Raw genomic sequence first — 19700 nt, 5'->3', positions numbered from 1 at the left:
TCAGGGGAGTAGCACATGTAGAGATGCACTCAATAATGGATTCAATGATGTTATATAAAAGGCTAACAGAAACTTCAATCAATATTGATGGTAAAAATTTAATTAATATTATAGAAAATTACAAAATTATTACCTATACCTATTTATTATCTACTAGCGGCTACGCCCCCTAGAGGCCTCTAGGGGCACTTGAGGGGGGGGGGGGAGTCGAATTTGATAACCCAATTTCTTATTTTAGATTTTAAAAGAAAAAGTAAAAAAAAGTTTTAGGGGTGACATTTTTTGGGGGGGGAGGCCAAGGGGTGTGACTCCCCCCTCATTTTTAATTTTAGTTAAAAAGAATTAAATTTTTTTGGGGGGTATTTTTCATTTTTTGGGGGGGTTGTGGGTGTCCCTATGAGAAGCTACCCTGTTAAGGAGAACCTGCATTGGTACAAACAGACGTTCTGTTACTTTAGTATAAGAATATAATGAGATAACTCCTATATTAGGGACCCTCCAATTTTAATTCCAGGACCTGCAAAAAGCTACACTAGTTTTTCCCCAAGGATAGGAAAAAATAGAAAAGGTTTTAAGTACCCAGTCTTAATTTTATTCATTTTTCCCTACTCCTACATATTTTTCTAGTTTTTTCCCTAAGGAGGGGAAAAAATGAAGAAAAAATTCAGTTCTTATGATCCGGGGATCTCATGCAGAATATACACCCCTGAATTATTTAGGACGAAAGTTGATTGTTGCATACAAGCGGTCGGAAAAGAAACAGGAAGAAGAACCGGTAAGTTCAGGGATTAAAGGATAGGATAATGGACAATAAATTAGTTTTATAAACAAGAAAAGCACACATAAAACTTGGCGGAAATTGTGGTTTTTGGCTGAAGCGGCAGTTTCACCGCCGTTTTTTCAAAGTTCCATTATTGTACCTCATTGTTGCGAGACAAATTATACGTTAGACTCCTGTTATAAAATGCATTAATAACCCCCCCCCCCAAAAAAAAAAAAAAAAAAATTGCATATATCACAAGAATACGATTTTCATGTCATAATATTTTGTAAACTACATGATAGAGTATTGAAATTCTTTCAAATATATGCCCTATAAATGTAGTTTGATCAATTGAACAGGAAAAAAATATGCAGTTCACTAAATTCAAATTTAAATGCATTTCGTGCAACTACCCCTTTTGGAAAATTAATAGTAGGTTTGTATGGTTTGAGGCAAAACTCAATCACTCTGCAATGAATTATAATGATCTTGAAATCTGAAACAGTTAAACTTCATTAATCCTTCATGATACATATTCTTAGAATTGCAATGACATCAACTTTCAATCAATCAATAATAGTATAAATTTTTCGTTTTCTTTGACTTACTAATTCCTATCTATATCTTGATTACTCTATGTTATTTCCCGTTACCCTTCTTATCTTAATTTTTCTATGTTATTTCCCGTTACCCTTCTTATTTTGATTACCCTATGTTATTTCCCGTTAACCTTCTTATCTTGATTAGTCTATGCTATTTCCCGTTACCCTTCTTATCTTGATTACTCTATGCTATTTCCCGTTACCCTTCTTATCTTGATTAGTCTATGCTATTTCCCGTTACCCTTCTTATCTTAATTACTCTGTTATTTCCCGTTACCCTTCTTATCTTGATTACTCTATGCTATTTCCCGTTACCCTTCTTATCTTGATTAGTCTATGCTATTTCCCGTTACCCTTCTTATCTTGATTACTCTGTTATTTCCCGTTACCCTTCTTATCTTGATTACTCTATGGTTTGACTTTGTACTAGGGTTGGCAATCCGTCCAATTTTTGTGTCGGATTCGGATTCTTACAAAAATCCGCCCAAAAAAAAGCGGATTAATCCGTGAATTTCGGATTTTCGGATTGGGGATTGCACATTCTAGCAATATTTTAAATTGTCTTCTTGCAAATAAAACAATTCTGGCCCCTACAGCGGCGGCCATTTTCTAACCCTTACATAACCTAACTTAACCTAAAATAACCATGAAAAGTTACTGCGAAAATAAAATACAAAAAAAACTTTAATCGATACCAACAATATTACCTGAAGTAAATACCTATACAGTAAAAAAAATTCTGCCACATTTTAAAAGATTAACAATCCGAATCCGCATTTCAATAGCGGATTTCAGATTCGGATTCTAGGTCAAAAAATTGGTCGGATTGCGGATTTTGGATTCCGGATTCGGATTGCCAACCGTACTTTGTACATGACTTTGCTTGCTTGCTTGATTGATTGGTAGGTATATGATGGCTTTGATGAATCTTAAACAAAGACATTATTACTGATCAGCGGGGAGTAATTAAAACGTTTAGATTGATGAGAATAGTTATTTCTTGCATCGTATTTTAATCTTATGATTGTACATTTTTATATTCGTAGAAAGCTGGATATAATACGATGCTAGACATAGTTTTTTCGTATGGATGAGAACCGGTTCCTATGTTTTGTTCTATCCTATGTTTTTTTTAGAGTGAAGAAAACGTTGCTTTAGAAGAGGAAAGGAAAAAGGCTGGACGTTCTTTTACAGAAGAAGAAATAACGTAAGTGTCGACTTTTTTGTTTGTATCGTAGCAACTCTTTATTTTTAATACAAAATATGGTTGTAAGTAGCGAAGCAATAACAGACTAACATTTTGATAACAATGCTAAGTAACTTTAACAAAGGGGGGAGGCGGATGTGCCACTTTTTGAAACCAAAAGTAAAAGTCAACAAAGGAACTCAACTAAAAAAAGAGTTACAGGTCTGAGATTTTGCATGGCAGTTGCTTTATAGGGGTACAATATGGAACTGTGAAGAAACGGCGGCGAAACCGCCGTTTTCCGCCGAAATTTTTTTACCTTTTCTCGGTGGTTTTCGACGGTTGTGTCGCCGTTTCTTCACAGTTCCATATTGTACCCCTATAAAGCAAATGGCATGCAAAATGTCAGACCTGTAACTCTTTATTTAGTTGAGTTCCTTTGACTTTTAGTTTTGGTTTCAAAAAGTGGCACATCCGCCTCCCCCCTTTGAAACAAAACATACCTAATTAAATATTAAGTTTTACTTTTATTTAGAAAAATGGCGGAATTTTCTGCGGATTTGTACGCCAAACATGCGGCTGAAAGGGTCTCATTCATTGAATATTACAAGTAAGTTTTTTTCTATCTTTTTATTAAAATGTAAAACAGGACATATTAACATATGTAGATTTAGATACAGAGATAAAAGTAGGGATGGCAATCTGTCAAATTTTTTGACCGGATTCGGATTCTTGCAAGAATCCGTCCAAAAAATGGCGGATTCTCCGCTGATTTCGGATTCTTATTTTTGGCGGATTCAATTCCGGATTCTAGCAATATTTTAAAAGGCTTTTTTTTAAATTAAAAAATTTAAGTGCTACATTGTCCTAAAAATTAATGTTCTTGGTGTTCTCTAATTCACTTCCTTGAATCGAACCAGATTTTAAAAGATATTATATATAATGATGATAATGACAAGTATCAAAAAACTAAGACGCTAATTTTAGCCTACCAATTAAAGAAAGCATGCAAGAAATACCACGCTTTAACTGCTGAAAGACTGCCACAAGTAGACCAAATACCCCAAATTTGAAGCCTTCAGCTTCTATAACAAAAAAGTTCTAGGCATTTTAAAATGACATTTTATGTACTATGGAAATTTTGAAAAAATTGCAATGCTCATGTTGAAAACTTTAAAATTAAACTACGTGGCCTAGAAACAAAATTATAAGCTTATTTTTGCCACAAATTTAGGTTTCCAGTAACTAATTATATTTTTACAATAAAAATACCCATTTTTATAGTCAAAATCATTTTAAAAAATTAAGTTTTACTTGCGTTGTACCGAATGTACTGTAGCCAATCAGAAGGCTGAATCAGCTTAACAACCAATCACAGCTAAGCTTGTATTAGTTTACCCCTTTGTGTCCGCTATGATTTTCGTTTAAAAATGCAATTTAAATCGATTTTTTTTCATAGATTTTGACTATGAAATGTGGTGTTTTTATTGTAAAAATGTAATCAGTTACAGGCAATCTAAGTTTCTGACAAAGATAAGGTTATAATTTTATGTCTAGGCAACGTAATTTAATATTGTTTTTTCTTTTATGACCATTGGAAATCTTTCAAAAATTCCATTGTACATAAAATGTTATTTTGAAATGCCTAGAACTTTTTTGTTATTGAAGCTGAAGGCTTATAATTTGGGGTATTGGGTCTTCTTGTGGCAGTCTTTCAGCAGTTAAAGCGTGTTATTTCTTGCAGGCGTCCTTTAAGAATCCTATTAAAAAACGGATTCCGGATTCGGATTCCAAAATTGGCCAAAAATTGGGCGGATTCCGGATTCGGATTGCCAACCCTAGATAAAAGAGAATCAAATCATGAAATAAATTTGGGAAATGCTAATTAAAACTTTTTGCAATAATGATTGTAAAGAAATATACGAAAACTTAAGAAAATCAAGTTTGTGTCTATTGAAGCATAACCGACAGACAGACGGATAAAACTCTGTGTAGAGTAGATGTGTGTATGTCATAAGAATCTTCACTAAAATTTTTATCTGTATATCTTCAATAGAAGCTGAGAAAATTACATTTCCCCCATAGCGTAACGGATTGGCGGACGGACAGATAGACAAATTGAATTATAGAAAAGCTTCGCCACTTACAAGGTTGCATTAATACTATACAATATAGGTTCAAATAGACAATAATCAGTTTGAACAATAATTAATTAATTTTTCTTATTTAGGAAATATTATCGGGAAGGGGGGGATCCTACACCCGCTCTGAAAGCTATTTATGGAGATAAAAAGGTTAGAATAATTATTTTTTTTTTAATTGAAATGTGGGGGTGGGTGGTCCTATTTATTTTTCTATGTGTTACACCTGCAGGGCTACCCTGTACTCAATTTAACCTAACCTACCTCATCTTATTTTAATTTATTTCAAAATTTCAGTGCTTAACTAGAGAAAACGTCGAATATTTTAATTTGGTCATCAGATTAAATTAAGTGGGAGGGGTTTTTAATGCAACCATCTCCTAATCAATGATTAAATGGCACTTAGAATTCGAATTTCGATCTGAAATTTTGAACGAATAATCCTTGGTAGGTCTATTTTCCCTAAATCGAACTAAAAGTTGGAAAAGTAATGTCTGTTTGCCATTTTTTCGCTATCTTAAGAGTAAATTAGTCACGAAACCTATCTCCACATAATACTTTTTGTCGCTCAAAAACCTTATCAAACTGTTCTAGCTGGTAGCTGATGGTACTAGAAATTTAAAAAGTGGTTATTGCTATTATTTAACATGAATTAAACCAAAAATATGTTTTAAAAAGTTGATTCCTACGTAATTAATGATGAATTTGCCCTGAAAATAGACAACAACAAAAAACGGCTTAACGGCTTGATTATAGTGTTCGACCATATTCTTTAGTTAATAGTCAATTGTCAACATATTTATTTTTTTGTCACTTAGCAGTGTGATACTGCAACATTAAAAATAATAGTTCTAATTTTTTCTTTCTTTTTTTCCCCCTTCCTTGCTTGACAAAAACCAAGAGGGGAAAAAATTAATCTTGTGCTGAATATACACCCCTGGATTAACAAGAAATCGACTTATATTTTGTTAATCTTTAAATCCTGCAATTAATTTGTTTTAGAAAGCCGCAAACAATTTAGCGGCCAACGCAGTCGGAGCTGGCAATGCAATGGGGGCAATGCAGGCGGCTGCAGCCGCTTTACAACATCAGGTACCTAGCTGCTATTTCAATTTATATTTTCGGATGATGAAAAAAAAACGAAGTTTCGGGTTTCGTCGTATTTTCACAGCAGCTTTTCTCCTATTTCTAGCTCTGCGGGGAGCTCTAACCCTGCAAGGCAATGATTAATATTTACCTATCTTAACCTAAAATAACCTATCAAAATTTGCCGTGAAAATACGACGAAACCTGCTACTTTGTTTTCTTTCCATGATTCATATTTTCACCAAAGCTTCTAATTTAATTGTTTTCATACTAGTCATTCTTAACTTTTAAGACATTTAAAACTTTTTCAAATATTTCTTTTGCCAAATGCATTCAGACTATAACTTATGTACGCAGTTGGTTCTTCAGTTTTTCCAATTTCCAATTGCCATCCAATGTAACGTTTATCTTCTATCGTTTCTGGTGTTGAGTTTAAAACATAACATCTACCAGTCTACATTGTTCTTGTTAAAAGTTAGCTTTTTTCGTTAGTGTAAACAAATTAGAATTGTCCTATCGATTTCAAACTCTGCATGGTGATTCCTGTAGTAGTTAAGTACGATTTAGAAAGCGTAGTAACTCTATAATCATTACCAGAATATCCGTACGTACATTTTAAACATTTTTACTTTTCTAGGTACTTTTTTAAAAAGTAAAAACAAATTTTTATGTGATATAATTATCTAATTGATCTGAGTTTTGGTATATTGATTCCTGAGACAACAAAGTACAATATATATTATAAGCGAAGCAACTCTAGAATCAACTCCTAAAAATGCATTTATGTCTATAAACATTTTCCTGTATCAAGCAGTTTATCAACAAATTTACTTACAATTTTGCTTCGACTCTTATACATTGATATTTTGATTTTTCTGTTCTGACACTATGCAAGTGTTAATGTCCGTTTGTCCTACCGTTTCAGTGCTTCGCTTTTATGGATGTTTTCATCCTTGTTTGTGTGTAGTTATCACTCTTGTTTGTGTGTAGTTATCACTCTATATATATCTACTATCTATCTATTTGATTATTAGGAGAATAACAGCCTTGGAACAGTATGGGTCAATGGTGTTGAATATAAAAGATACCCTCCCCCGGATACAAGGTATCTACAATCCTTATGATAAAGTAGTAAGAGTTTTTTGTCTATCCCGAAGGATCACGTTATTATAATAAAGTAACAGGATGTTTGTCTGTTTGTGTGTAACGAAGGATCTCGCTAACCGCTGAACCGATCAGGTTTTCCATAACAGGGTAGCTTTTCATAGGTTCCGGGAAGGTTTATAACTATTTTGGGGGAGGGTACCAATTGAAATCGACCCTAGAAAAAAATTACCACCCCCCCAAAAAATTATATTTTTTTAACTAAAATTAAAATTGGGGGTGGGGGGCCTCCCCCAACAAAAAAATATCCCTCCCCTTAAATATTTTTTTTTACTTTTTTGAATCAAAAAAATAGATTGGGTTATCAAGTTCGACTCTCCCCTCAATTACCCCCTAGAGGCCTCTAGGGGCATAGCCGCTAGTTATTATGGAAAGTAATACAAAATAGAAAGCCAGAAACCACTGGATTGGTTATAGGTTTTGGACGAAGCCGATAGTCAAAAAACTAAGATCCAAATGTGATAGTCAAGTAAGGAGAAAATTAGGGTTTGGCCGGATACAGGATATTTAAACTATCCGGAAATCAGGCTTATTTCTAATGCCGTATATCCGGTATCCGGCCCAACCCTAGAGAAAATGTTACAGTTCAAGTTGGTTTTTCTCGAGTTTTTACAATCAAAGATATTCTCAAAACTAAATATTTTACCTAACTATTGTTTTCAATTCATCTATTATTTTATTTAATTGAACTAAAACTTAACCAAAATTCCTAACACACATTTTTATTTCAGTAAATATCAATACGACGAATCAAGTGGATATTACTATGATCCTGTATCAACACTGTACTATGATGCTAACTCACAATATTATTATAACTCAAAGGAATTCAGCAATTTTAGAGAGAAAAAATTTAGCGGGGAAAAAATATCCTTCACAAAAAATTCCTATCAAAGTCTTTGATTGCACGACCTTTGTCGATAAATGGTAATGAGTTGCGAGTTTTTGGCAGTATTATTTCACCTCTACTCTAATTATTAAATTCGTGCATCTGACATAGCAGCAGTAGGGACCATTTGAACATCTTTGTTTATGTTTAAGTAACAGGGTGTTCGTCTGTGTGTTAGTATGTTTATACCGAAGGATCTTGCTAACCGCTGAACCGATAGGGTTCTCCTTAACAGGGTAGCTTCTCATAGGTCCCGGGAAGGTTTATAACTATTTTGGGGGAGGGTACCACCACCCTCCCAAGAGAAATCACAAAAAAATTGCCAGGTGTCGTAGAGACTTGAAAGCAACATGGATACTGATAGGTATCGTAGAGAATTGAACCAAATAGCCAAACATTTAAAGTGCCGCTAGAGGCCTCTTGGGACGTAGCCGCTAGTTCAAGAATTAAATAGTAAAATTGCTTTGGTACTCAGACAAGTTCATTCTGTTATTGGGACGCGACACACGAAACTTTCTTGCCGGCACCAGATTCAGCCAATCAGAACACAAACCAGGTATATAATTTTACAGCATATAAAGACAAATAAAGAATCAAATAATAATAATAAAATTGTCCGATTCTTCTGTTTTTTTGAAAACTGATTCCTATTACAACAAAGTACAATGTTATAAGCGAAGTATCTCTATAAACAAGTCCCAAAAATGTAAGTATGTCATTAAACAGTATCATCTATTTATGCAGTTTTTCAACAAATTTTCTTACAATATTGTTTGTACTGATGCATTTAATATTCTGCTAATTCAGTTCTGACAATCTACAATGTTCGTTTGTCCTTCCATTTCATAGCTTCGCTTTTATGGATGTTGTCATCCTTGTTTTTTCTAGGGAGATGGAGAGAAAGAGAAGAAGGGAGGAAAGGACAGCAAAGTAAAAACTGCCAAGAAAATTCAGAAGGATATGGAGAAGTGGGCCAAACAGTTGAACCAAAAAAGTAAAGGAAACACCTCGTCCGCCCCTGTACAGGTATTGTTATTTAATTTTTTTTAAAATTTGTGATTGGGATATCCGCCATTTTTTTTTTGTGGGGCAGGGTTAATTTTTTTCTTCTTTGGCCCTAAAAATGGTGTAGATTCCCCCCTTCCACATAAATGAGCCACATACCAAACCAAACTTCTTATTTGCAATTAAAAAAACATGTTTCTAGGGCACTATTTAAGGGGGGGGGGGGATCTTCTAACCCTTGGTTTAAGTTAACCTAAAACAAGTACCTACAAATATTTGGTATTTTTATAAAAAGTATTTTGTTTTCTATATGCTATAACTGCTAGGTAAAACACTCTTTTTGTGATATTCATAAATTTTTCTATAACTTTTTATTTTTGATTAAAAACTATTTATTATAGGCCCCAGCACCAATGATGGAACCTGCAGCCCCAGAAAGATCTGGAGGAATGGAGGATGTTGCATTCTCGATTCTCCAGAAGAAAAATATTCAATCCATAGCCGCAGAGCAAGGGTAACATTTTGTTCTTGTTTTATGTTTATTAAGTGTCAAAGAAAACAAAAAAAAATTTCGCATTATACCGTAATGTTGTGTGAAAAATTCCAGTCAAATGCGCTTATTGGGCAAAACCGTGCCATGCGTTTAGTCAAAATTAAGCAGCTTGACCTAATAAGTGCATTTGACTGCAAGTTATAACGCGTTGTTGGGTCGAGATTCAAACCTATCACCTCTCGGACGACGAGCAGATAAAGTACGTGTTAAGCCATGGTAACCCTTTTAAAAGCAAATCTTAGGCGATGCAATTAAAAATATAATTTGAATTTATTTCAGGGTTGATACAGATGACTTTTCTGCGTTAGAAGCTCAGTTTTCTGATTGGGCAAACTTCACCTGTCTTCTCTGCAAGAGAGCTTTCCCTGTAAGTATTCTATTTAGGGATGGCAATCCGTCAAATTTTTGGACCGGAAGAATCCGTCAAAAAAATGGCGGATTCCCGCGGCTTTCTTAAAAAATTAAAAAATTTAAGTGCTACATTAAGGACATATGTCCTAAAAATTAATGTTCTTGGGCGGATTCCGGATCCCGGATTCGGATACGGATTGCCAACCCTAATTATATCCTAAAGAAAAGTAACAGGATGTCTTTCTGTCTTCTCTACTGAAGTATCGCTGAACTGATACGGTTCTCCTTTACAGCGAAGCTTCTTATTGGTCTTGAGAAGGTTTATAACTATTTTGTATCTGTACCCTTCCAAGAAAAATAGTCCATGGAAGAAGAAAAAAAACCTCACCCCACCATTTCTTTTCGAATCTAAAATTTGATAATGAAGGAAAGGGGGGTCGTCATTCAAGAGATCTTAATTTGAATGTTTTTTTAGTCAAAAGAAAAACTGATGAAGCACAACAATGTTTCTGATCTTCACAAAGAGAATATACAAAACTGGCGCACTGAACAAATGTAAGTAAAGTACACTTAGAATGTTAGTTAAAGTATTTCTAAATCTACTCTGGATATAACCTTATATTGGTGTTCAATTTACATCAGTTCAAACTTAATTTTTATTCTTTTAACTAAGGGTGGCCCAACAGTTAAAACTTGGGTTTAGGAAACAAAATAAGGGGGGGGGGTAAGTTCTGACACTTGCATAAATTAAACAGTGATTATAGGATTTGTCTTTGGAGTGAGAGGATAGATTATTTTTGGGATTTAGTCTCCTATTTTAAAAAAAAATTGGAATTGGCCTCCAGGTTCAGGTCTGGCTGGCCTCCAGGTTGTCTCTGGACAGGTAGAGATGAAAAAAGAATTTGAAACAAAATATGCATCTTTTATCTTCAAATATGTAAATAACATTCAAAAAGATGCATATTTTGTTTTATAATTTGACTTTTTTTCTTGTTTCCTAAACCCAAGTTTAACTGTTGGGCCACCCTTAAAAGAATGAAAATTAAGTTTGAACTGATGTAACTGGAATATCAATATAAGGTCATGTCCAGAGTAGATTTAGAAATACTTTATTTGAGATTTAGCATCTACGCCCCTAGAGGTCTCTAGGGATTCTTAAATTAAGGGGCGGGGGGGTGTCTATGTCTAATATTTTAAAATTATTTTATTTTAAATCCTTATAATAAAGTAACAGGTTGTCTGTTTGTCTGTCTGTGTGTCTGTTTGTTTATGAGTACCGAAGGATCTCGCTAACCACTGAACCGGTCGGGATCTCCTTAACAGGGTAGCTTCTCATAGGTCCCGGGAAGGTTTATAACTATTTTTAGGGAGGAAACCACCACCCTCCTAAGAGAAATCGCCCCCCTAGAAAAAAATTACCCTCCAAAAAATAATTTTTAAAATTTTTTTTTTAACTTAAATCAAAAATGGGAAGGGGACACTCACAAAAAAAATTCTCCTCCAAAATTTTTTTTTTCTTTTTCTTTTAAAATCTAAAATAATAAATTGGGTTATCAAATTCGACTCTCCCCGCTCAAGTGCCCCTAGAGGCCTCGATGAGCGTAGCCGTTAGTATAAAAATAATTGGAGGGCGTTTTGTTTTAAAAGTGTGGTGGTACCCTCTCCCCAAAAAGATATAAACCTCCAGAGGACCTATTAGAAAATGAAAAACCATATCGGTTTAGCGGTTAGATCCTTCGATATATACAGACAGAAACAGATCATGTTAATTGTATTTAGAATTGTTTAAAATATGTTTCTATTAAGTGAGAAGAGAGTTGCCTTGGCTGGTAGTGGATACAGAGATAGGGCCGCTGAAAGGAGGAATAAATATGGTGTCGTAGATGAAGCTCCGCAGAATAAGTAAGTTTATCAATTAAACAAGGATTACAACATACATAAGTAGCGGAGTAAAAAATCTGGAAGGGAAAACGGCCGGATATCCGGCCGATTTCTAATACTGGTTATCCGGTAGTTTGCCGTTGGCAAGATATCTGGCCCAACCTTATTAATTAGTTTTTTTGTTTGTATTAATTTTTTTTTTATAGATTTAAAGACAAATACAACCGAGTGATGGAGCACCTGTCCAGTTCCTCGAAGGGGGGAGATGGAGAAACAAAGATTCAGGAGGATAATGTCGGCAATAAGATGTTACAGGTAAACCATGATTTAACTGTCTGTCTGTCCGTCTGTCTGCCTATTAGGAGAAACCAAGGTTCAGGAGGATAATATCGGCAATAAGATGTTACAGGTAAACCATAATTTAACTGTCTGTCCGTATGTCTGTCTGTCTGTCGTATGTTTGTCTGTAGAAAACAAGATTCAGGAGGATAATGTCGGCAATAAGATGTTACAGGTAAACCATTACTTAACTGTTTGTCTGTCTGTATATCTGTCTGTCTGTCTATTTGGAGAAACCAAGAATCAGGAGGATAATGTCGGCAATAAGATGCTACAGGTAAACCATAATTTAACTGTCTGTCTGTCTGTCTGTCTGTCTGTCTGTCTATCTGGAGAAACCAAGATTCAGAAGGATAATGTCGGTCATAAGATGTTACAGGTAAACCATAACTTAACTGTCTGTCTGTCTATCTGTCTGTCCGTTTGTATTTCTCTCTGTCTCTCTGGAGAAACCAAGGTTTAGGAGGACAATGTCGCCAATAAAATGTTACAGGTGAAACCATTACTTAACCGTCTGTCTGTATCTATCTGTCTGTATATCTGTCTGTCTGGAGAAACCAAGATTCAGAAGGATAATGTTGGCAATAAGATGTTACAGGTATTTTAAGACCTGGGCTGGCAATTCGAATCCGCCCAAATTTTGGACCAGGAAACCGAATCCGCAATTTAAAATGATATTCGGATTTTTAATTTTTATGACTTTTGTAGCACTTCAAAATTATTTTAAATGTGGCAGACTAGAACCAAAAAGTATTTCATTGTTTTCTTTACTACAAGTAAAAAGGGGGGTAGAATCCAATTTATTAAATTTTATTTTCACAGTAGCTATTCATGATTTTTTTTATGGCAATCTAGGGGCTAGATTTTTTTATTTATAAAAAAAAACTTTAATAGTTATTTCTCGCATCGTATTATAATCAGCTTTCAGCGGATATAGAATGTACAATTATAAGATTAAAACCAGTTTTTTAGCCCCGAGGTGCCGAAGGCACGGGTTAAAAAACTGGTTTTAATCTTATGATTGTACATTTTTATATTCGTAGATAAACATTGTTCGAGGCTAGACATAGTTTTTTTCGTAAGGATGAGAACCGGTTTCTATCCACCGGATTCGAATGAATACGAGAAAAATATTGCTACAATCCTCAATCCACGAATTAATCCGCTTTTTCATTTGATGCAAGGACGTATCCACCATTTTGTTATATAAATTTGTAATTTTTCTGTCTGAAGCTCAATATATCAAAAAAAAACAGTTCTCTATTTTTGGGATGCTTTACCCAGGTTCATAGTTGGTGTAAGTCTAAGTATGGTTTTGTGCTATTTTTCTACCCATCCCTTCGAATACAAAGACCCTAGGTGCCAGGGAATCATACGCTAGTTTGTAAAATAGTTGTGCTACTCTGAGTTTGCAATCCGAATCCGGAATCCGTTTTTTAATACTGGATTCGGATTCTTAATTGGTAGGCTAAAATTAGCGTCTTGAGTTTTTTCTTTCAACTACCCCTTTTTGAAATGCAAAGATTATCATCATTATATATAACATCTTTTAAAATCTGGTTCGATTCTCGGAAGTGAATTATAGAGAAGACCAAGAACATTGATTTTTAGGACATATGTAGCACTTAAATTTTTTAATTAAAAAAAAAACCTAAAATATTGGTAGAATCCGGAATCCGAATCCGGAATGCGCCAAAAATAAGAATCCGGAATCTGCGATAATTCGCCTTTTTTTTCTTGTAAGAATCCGAATCCGGTCCAAAAATTTAACGGATTGCCATCCCTAGTGTTAAGATTAAGAATTATTTTTAAAATCGTTCCACTTTCCTTTTATGTCTGTCCGTCTGTCTTTACGAAAGTCATGACTCAATAGTACACAGAACCGGTTTTCAATGGGCTTCCCAAGCGCCGCCGGTGTTGAGTCACGCACATTGCTATATTATTGCAAATAATGTTCAGGTATATCATTCCAATCAATTTCGCTACTGTATGACGTAATCATCCTTGTTTCTCATGGCAATTTTATAATTTAGAAAATGGGTTGGAAAGAAGGCCTTGGTCTTGGTAAAGATAACCAGGGCAGAACTGATATCATAAGAACAGATGATGGAAGAACAAATAGTGCAGGTCAGTAGGGAGGGAGGGGACATTGGGCTCTTAATTACACTAGTCCCCAAAGTTTTACACTAACATTTTCTTATTTGTTGACTTAACAACTTTGGGGACTTTTATTGAAATTTGACTGGTTGTTGTATTAAGTTAAGTTTCTTAACCATAATTAAATTACAGTTGGGGTAATTTTGTTTATCATTGGAGGGGATGAACATTAGGGCGGATTCATATCGGAATTAGACAAAGAGGGGATATGCAACAGATAAAATTAACCTTTAAAACATTTCTGACCGAAAAAGAATTTTAAAAAATTGAGTTTTAGAACGCGACCACTAAAAAATATATTTGATTACTTATTAATATGCAAAGACGACATTCAAAATTTTTTTTAATCAGAACTATGGCTTCATGGTGCTACTTGGAAAGGCCTTGAGGAGCTGAATCAGGAACTTTTGTCCGTTTCAAAATATCTCGTTCCTAGCCTTAGAAATCACTAAAAAAACACATTTTAAGGTTTATTGAGAATTGTCCAATTTGTAGAGGTTTATTAGTTTTTCTCAGGCTAGGAACGAGATTTTTTGAATTGGTCAAAAGTTCCTGATTCTACTCCTCAATGCCTTTCCTGGGAGCACCATGAAGCCATAGTTCTGATTCAATAAATTTTTGACACCCATTTACAAATAGCTTTACAATTGAATGTCTGGTCGTCAGCGGTTTTAAGACTTAGGATAAATTTTAAATCATCCAGAGGTGTATTATACTCATACAAATCATTTGCAGATCCCCGCTTTGGCCTCAGAAAAAAATGTCCAAAATCGACCCACCCTAATGAACATCCATTTTCTTATCCCTTTAGACCCCTTGGTAGGTCAGTGTCGCGTCATTGAAAGTATCAAAAGTATAATATGGATGATGTTGGAAGTACATTTTTGTTTAGTTTGAAGGTTGGCCGAATATCGTTAAACAGAAAACAAGGATGACAACATCCATAAGTAGCGAAGCTCAAAAATGATCAAGATATATCGGGGGGGAAATATAGAGCAGTGCCATACAATAAACATTAAACTTGATAAAATAGGGAAATTACGAAATCTTCAAAATCACTCAACCTGACTGACTGACAGACGGACGGACGGACAGACAAAGTGAATTATAGAGTAGCTTCGCTAATAAAATGGATTAGATAAGTCCAAACACAAGGCTATGCAAAAACCGCCTACGATGTTCATTTTACAGTATAGCTTTCAAATTCTTTTTTTCAGTGGATAAAAATATACTTTTACAGGAATTATCTCTATCATTTCTTTTCATTTTTATCCGCGGATAACTGTCTACGTCTTATTTCTATTATTTTTTCAGGCCTTGGTGTGAAGACAGCTCGTTTGTCAGGTGTTGATGATTATAGAGTTGCTGCTAAAGCCACACTTTTCAGCAGATTTAATGAACGCTGAAAAAATTAATACTTAAAAAATGCTATCCTCAACAAGATTTTTTATATTGACAGGGGTGTTGTATATTTTGCATAGGGTAGAAAAAATTAAATTTTATTAATAATGTATTTAATAATAGGAAAAAGAAAACTTTATTAGCTGACTGCCTTTAGGGAAGGAAAGGGCTACTACTTTGTTTTTGGAGTGAGAGGATAGATTATTTAACAAAAAAGTTTTCTTTTGGGATGTAGTTTTCCTATATTTAAAAAAGTTTTGGATTTGGCCTCCAGGTTCAGGTGCTGCAGGCCTCCAGGTGATAAAGAAAAATTAAGAGTTAGAGTTCAACTTATAAAACAAAATATGCATCTTTTATCTTCTAGTGAATAACATTCAAAAACATTCATATTTTATTTTATAATTTGACTTCTAACTCTTCTAAAAATAATTCTTTTATTCATTTTTTTCTGTCCAGAGGAAACCTAGAGGCCAAATAAATTTTTTTTTTAAATATGAAAACTACATCCCAAAAGAAAACTTTTTTGAAATAATCTATTCCAGATTATACTAATAATAATTTGTAAAAAAATCACGAAACCTATACGTGTTTTTCAGCTGTTGTTGGGGGGCAACACATCGTAAAATTGATGACCTCTCCATTTGCCCCCCAAATATTATTTTAGATTTATTTTGCTAGTTGGTTATACCTTATTCCTGAATCTATTCTCTCACTCCAAAGACAAAGCCTATAATCACTGTTTACGCAAAATCAATCAATCTTTGTAATCATCGGCTTGCCTGAATTAGATGACTACCGGGTGGCGGCTAAAGCAACATTGTTCAGCAGATTTAATGAACGCTAAGAAGAAGTAAAGAAAAGTTATAATATCCATTCAGATTTATATAAAAAAAATTGGGTATAGTCCCTTTCGTGGCAACGCTCCTTAAGGAGCGATTCTTCGTATTTTTCATAGTGGCTTTTCTTCTATTTTTAGCCCCATGCGGGGGGCTCTTACCCTGCAGGGCAATCACCTAACCTAAAATAAAATAACCTTTTTAAAAATACGACGAATCGCCACTTAAGGGGCGTTGCCACGAAAGGGACTATACCCAAAAAATGTATTGAGATACATTTTAGATCAGTTAGAAAAACTTACAAGTTAAAAAAACACTGATCTTACTATTTAATTTAATTAAAAACTCGCTTGTATTGATTCTTGTTATAAAAATGGCTGAAGTAATAAGCATGAAGCATGCTCATAAACAATGAAATAAAGTTATAAAAAGCTCTGGAAGACAAGAGTAATCCGTGTCAGAAAAGCTGCGAAAGCTACACTGTTCAGATTTAATGAACGATGAAAAATTCAAGAATTTTCTGGGAATATCTAAAACATTTTTTTTATGTTAAAAAATCATTAATTAATGTAAGTAGTTCTAAGAAGTGCATTTCAATAGTAAATACTCTTTAAATAGATTTAAACATCATTGATGAAGATATTTTGTCTAATAAAGATATTTAAATTAGGGTTGGGTCGGATACCGGATATCCGACTGATTTATAATGCCGTATATCCGGTTACGGCCGGATATCTGACCAACGTTCGATATCTGGCAAATTACCGGATATCCGGCATTATATCCGGATAGTTTCAATATACGGTATCCGGCCGGATATTGAAAATGGCCGGATGTCCGGCCCAACCATAATTTAAATAACCATATGCACATTTTGTGACTACCATGCTATAACCTCCCTTTAAAACAGAAAAAAATATTTCCCATATAATGTAACAGGCCCAAGATTCTCTTTTTCAGTAGAAAAATGCTTTACTTTAGGAATTCCTTGCATTTTATTTCTGTAATATTACTTCTTTACTACAGAAGTCTATTTTTTTTAAGAAAGGGATAAATTTAATTTGATTTACTATAAGGTATGCTTCTTTATTATCTGAGAAAGTTAATTTCTTTTCATAGAGACTACCTTACGTTATTTTTGTGCATGTTTGTTACTTAAGTATAACTTTTTAAATCCTGTATTATATTCTGTATTCAATTATTATCAGTTGAATAAATGTTTATTTAATTTCATATTGATTTTTATTGGTATTGTTAAATGTTTGATTGTGATAAACACGTATTTCTAGGCCTTTGGTTAGGTTAATATGAGTTGTGAGGATCAAGTCTATGACGTAACGAACGTACCTAAAAGTGGGCTGGTTATTGGAAGTATAAAGCCTATAACACCGCGACCATACCTATGGAAAGGTAATATTAGGCACTAGTCTTTTACCCATTCTAGCATACTGAAATACACATCTAAAACAAGTATTTTATTAGGACATAATCATTAAATAGTAACACATATATATTAAAATAAGTACTGACATTATTTTCATATATAGAACAAATGTAGATGGTTAGTAGCGTTCTGTAGAGGATCCGGGTTTGCTTTCCTTTTCCTATTATATAAAGTAGTAAGTTTTTTTTGTCTGTAGCTTAAGATTTTAAAGACTACTGAACCGATTGAGTTCTCCACTTTATGGAAGCTTCTTATAGGTCCCTTGATGGTTTTAGGCGATTTAATGCTTATATCTGGGTTTAGTTTCAGGCTATTTTCCTTACTCCTTCGAATATAGAGCTTCTAGATGCTAGGAGCGAAGTCGCTAGTATATTATATTAAAATAAGTACTGACATATTATTTTCATATATAAAACAAATGTAGATGGTTAGTAGCGTTCTGTAGAGGATCCGGGTTTGCTTTCCTGTAATGTAAATTGTGACATATTGTTCACTTTGGTATATTTTATTCTCATTAGGTTCCATATTGATGGGAATTTTGACTAAAAGTTTCAGCCATCTATCTTAAGTTGTAAACGGTAAAAGCGGTTAAAAAGCTGCTTAATGGCAGTCCAACTGCCATGAATGTTTTGATGGGAAAGCTGACAAGAAGTTTCAGTTATCTTTCTATTATTTGATCCGAGAAAATCAGACAGATATATCAAATTGTTGATGAGACCATAATTAATAATGTAAAGTGTCATATTGACGGACATACCAGAATACTCTAGAATAAAATAGCTGCACTACTTAATAAAGTATTCCTTTAAAAACAGATCTATAGTATAGATGTATATACAGTTAACTATCCCCCCACTCCTCTTTTTCATAGACCTTTTCGTCACAAGATCATGGTGATGGAGAAATACAGTTATTTAAACACGTGACTTTTGTTTGAATGTGCCACCCCGCCCCCCCCCCCCCCCATTTTTTATTTTAGTTTAAAAAATTATTTTTTGGGGGTTATTTTTTTTCAAAGGGCGATTTCTCTTGGGAGGGTGGTGGTACCCTCCCCCAAAATAGTAATAAACCTTCCCGGGACCTATGGGAAAATACCCTGTTAAGGAGAACCCGATCGGTTCAGCGGTTAGCGAGATCCTTCGGTACATACACACAAATAGACAAACAGACATCCTGTTACTTTAGTATAAGGATTTTCTTGCTATAGCTGCGAATCATTGAACATACCTAAAAGTTCTTGATTTAGGAAAATTAACCCTTGGTCAAAGTTTCAAGATGACTTAACAATAAAATGTTATACTATTACTTTGCTAAATCAAACAAAATATACCATTTTTTGCAGAGCCAAAGAGAAGAACCATATTTTTCTTGTCAAAAAAGTTCTGGGTGTTCAACAGCAAAAGATTGAAAAAATAAAATTATTTTTTTTTGAAATTTTTTATGGTCGAATTTATTAACAAAAATTAATATTTTTTTGAGATATATCAAGACAAAAAAGGGGTATAGCCCCTTAAAGGGCGATGTGTCGTATTTTCAAAATACAGGGTCATTCAAGAGAAATGATTATTTTCAAAACTTAATTATGCATAGAAAATAAAACAATTATGTAAAATGCTTTATATATTTGGAAAACCTATTACGAGACATTTATGTCAAGTATTTAAAAATCATTATTTCAACAAATTATGCCCTAAAAACCGGTTTTTCCAAAGGCCTTTTTTTTCGAAAATTTGTGGATTTTAAGGTTGTGCAAAAAATACGCACCTTTTTCAAATTAAAATTGCTCGGCTTGTGTTCATAGTAGAAAAATGTTATGAATATCGTTGGAATCGTCATAAGCTCTAGTTTCTTAATATATAAAAACCATTCCTGTGATACGTACAGTTTAGAAGCTACGTGGTG

The 19700-nt window shown here is 34.0% G+C and overlaps 3 protein-coding genes across 5 annotated transcripts in view; 1 reads left to right on the top strand and 2 right to left on the bottom strand.

Moving 5' to 3' along the window:
- LOC145305905 (RNA-binding protein 5-like) overlaps window positions 1–16559 on the top strand; it is a 34352-nt gene extending 17793 nt beyond the window's left edge. The window contains exons 17-34 of the mRNA XM_080147770.1: window positions 5–90; window positions 720–775; window positions 2502–2572; window positions 3087–3161; window positions 4782–4845; window positions 5695–5784; window positions 6813–6883; window positions 7674–7767; window positions 8307–8387; window positions 8720–8857; window positions 9238–9350; window positions 9669–9756; window positions 10216–10295; window positions 11547–11642; window positions 11828–11936; window positions 13994–14087; window positions 15432–15461; window positions 16307–16559. Of these exons, the coding sequence (XP_080003896.1) occupies window positions 5–90; window positions 720–775; window positions 2502–2572; window positions 3087–3161; window positions 4782–4845; window positions 5695–5784; window positions 6813–6883; window positions 7674–7767; window positions 8307–8387; window positions 8720–8857; window positions 9238–9350; window positions 9669–9756; window positions 10216–10295; window positions 11547–11642; window positions 11828–11936; window positions 13994–14087; window positions 15432–15461; window positions 16307–16362 (1492 nt within the window). The 3' untranslated portion in view covers window positions 16363–16559. The remainder of the gene's footprint in view (window positions 1–4; window positions 91–719; window positions 776–2501; window positions 2573–3086; window positions 3162–4781; window positions 4846–5694; window positions 5785–6812; window positions 6884–7673; window positions 7768–8306; window positions 8388–8719; window positions 8858–9237; window positions 9351–9668; window positions 9757–10215; window positions 10296–11546; window positions 11643–11827; window positions 11937–13993; window positions 14088–15431; window positions 15462–16306) is intronic.
- Window positions 1–19700, bottom strand: part of LOC145305908 (voltage-dependent anion-selective channel-like) — a 326720-nt gene that overhangs the window by 47340 nt on the left and 259680 nt on the right. The gene's annotated exons all lie outside the window — the stretch shown is intronic.
- Window positions 1–19700, bottom strand: part of RpL15 (ribosomal protein L15) — a 227898-nt gene that overhangs the window by 50624 nt on the left and 157574 nt on the right. The gene's annotated exons all lie outside the window — the stretch shown is intronic.

The sequence above is a fragment of the Acartia tonsa genome, chromosome 14 (assembly GCF_053477335.1).
Source record: "Acartia tonsa isolate MP-2025a chromosome 14, ASM5347733v1, whole genome shotgun sequence".
Classification (NCBI taxonomy): Eukaryota; Metazoa; Arthropoda; class Copepoda; order Calanoida; family Acartiidae; genus Acartia; species Acartia tonsa.
Note: the sequence above shows the minus strand (reverse complement) of the source record. Positions and strands in the feature narration are given on the sequence as shown.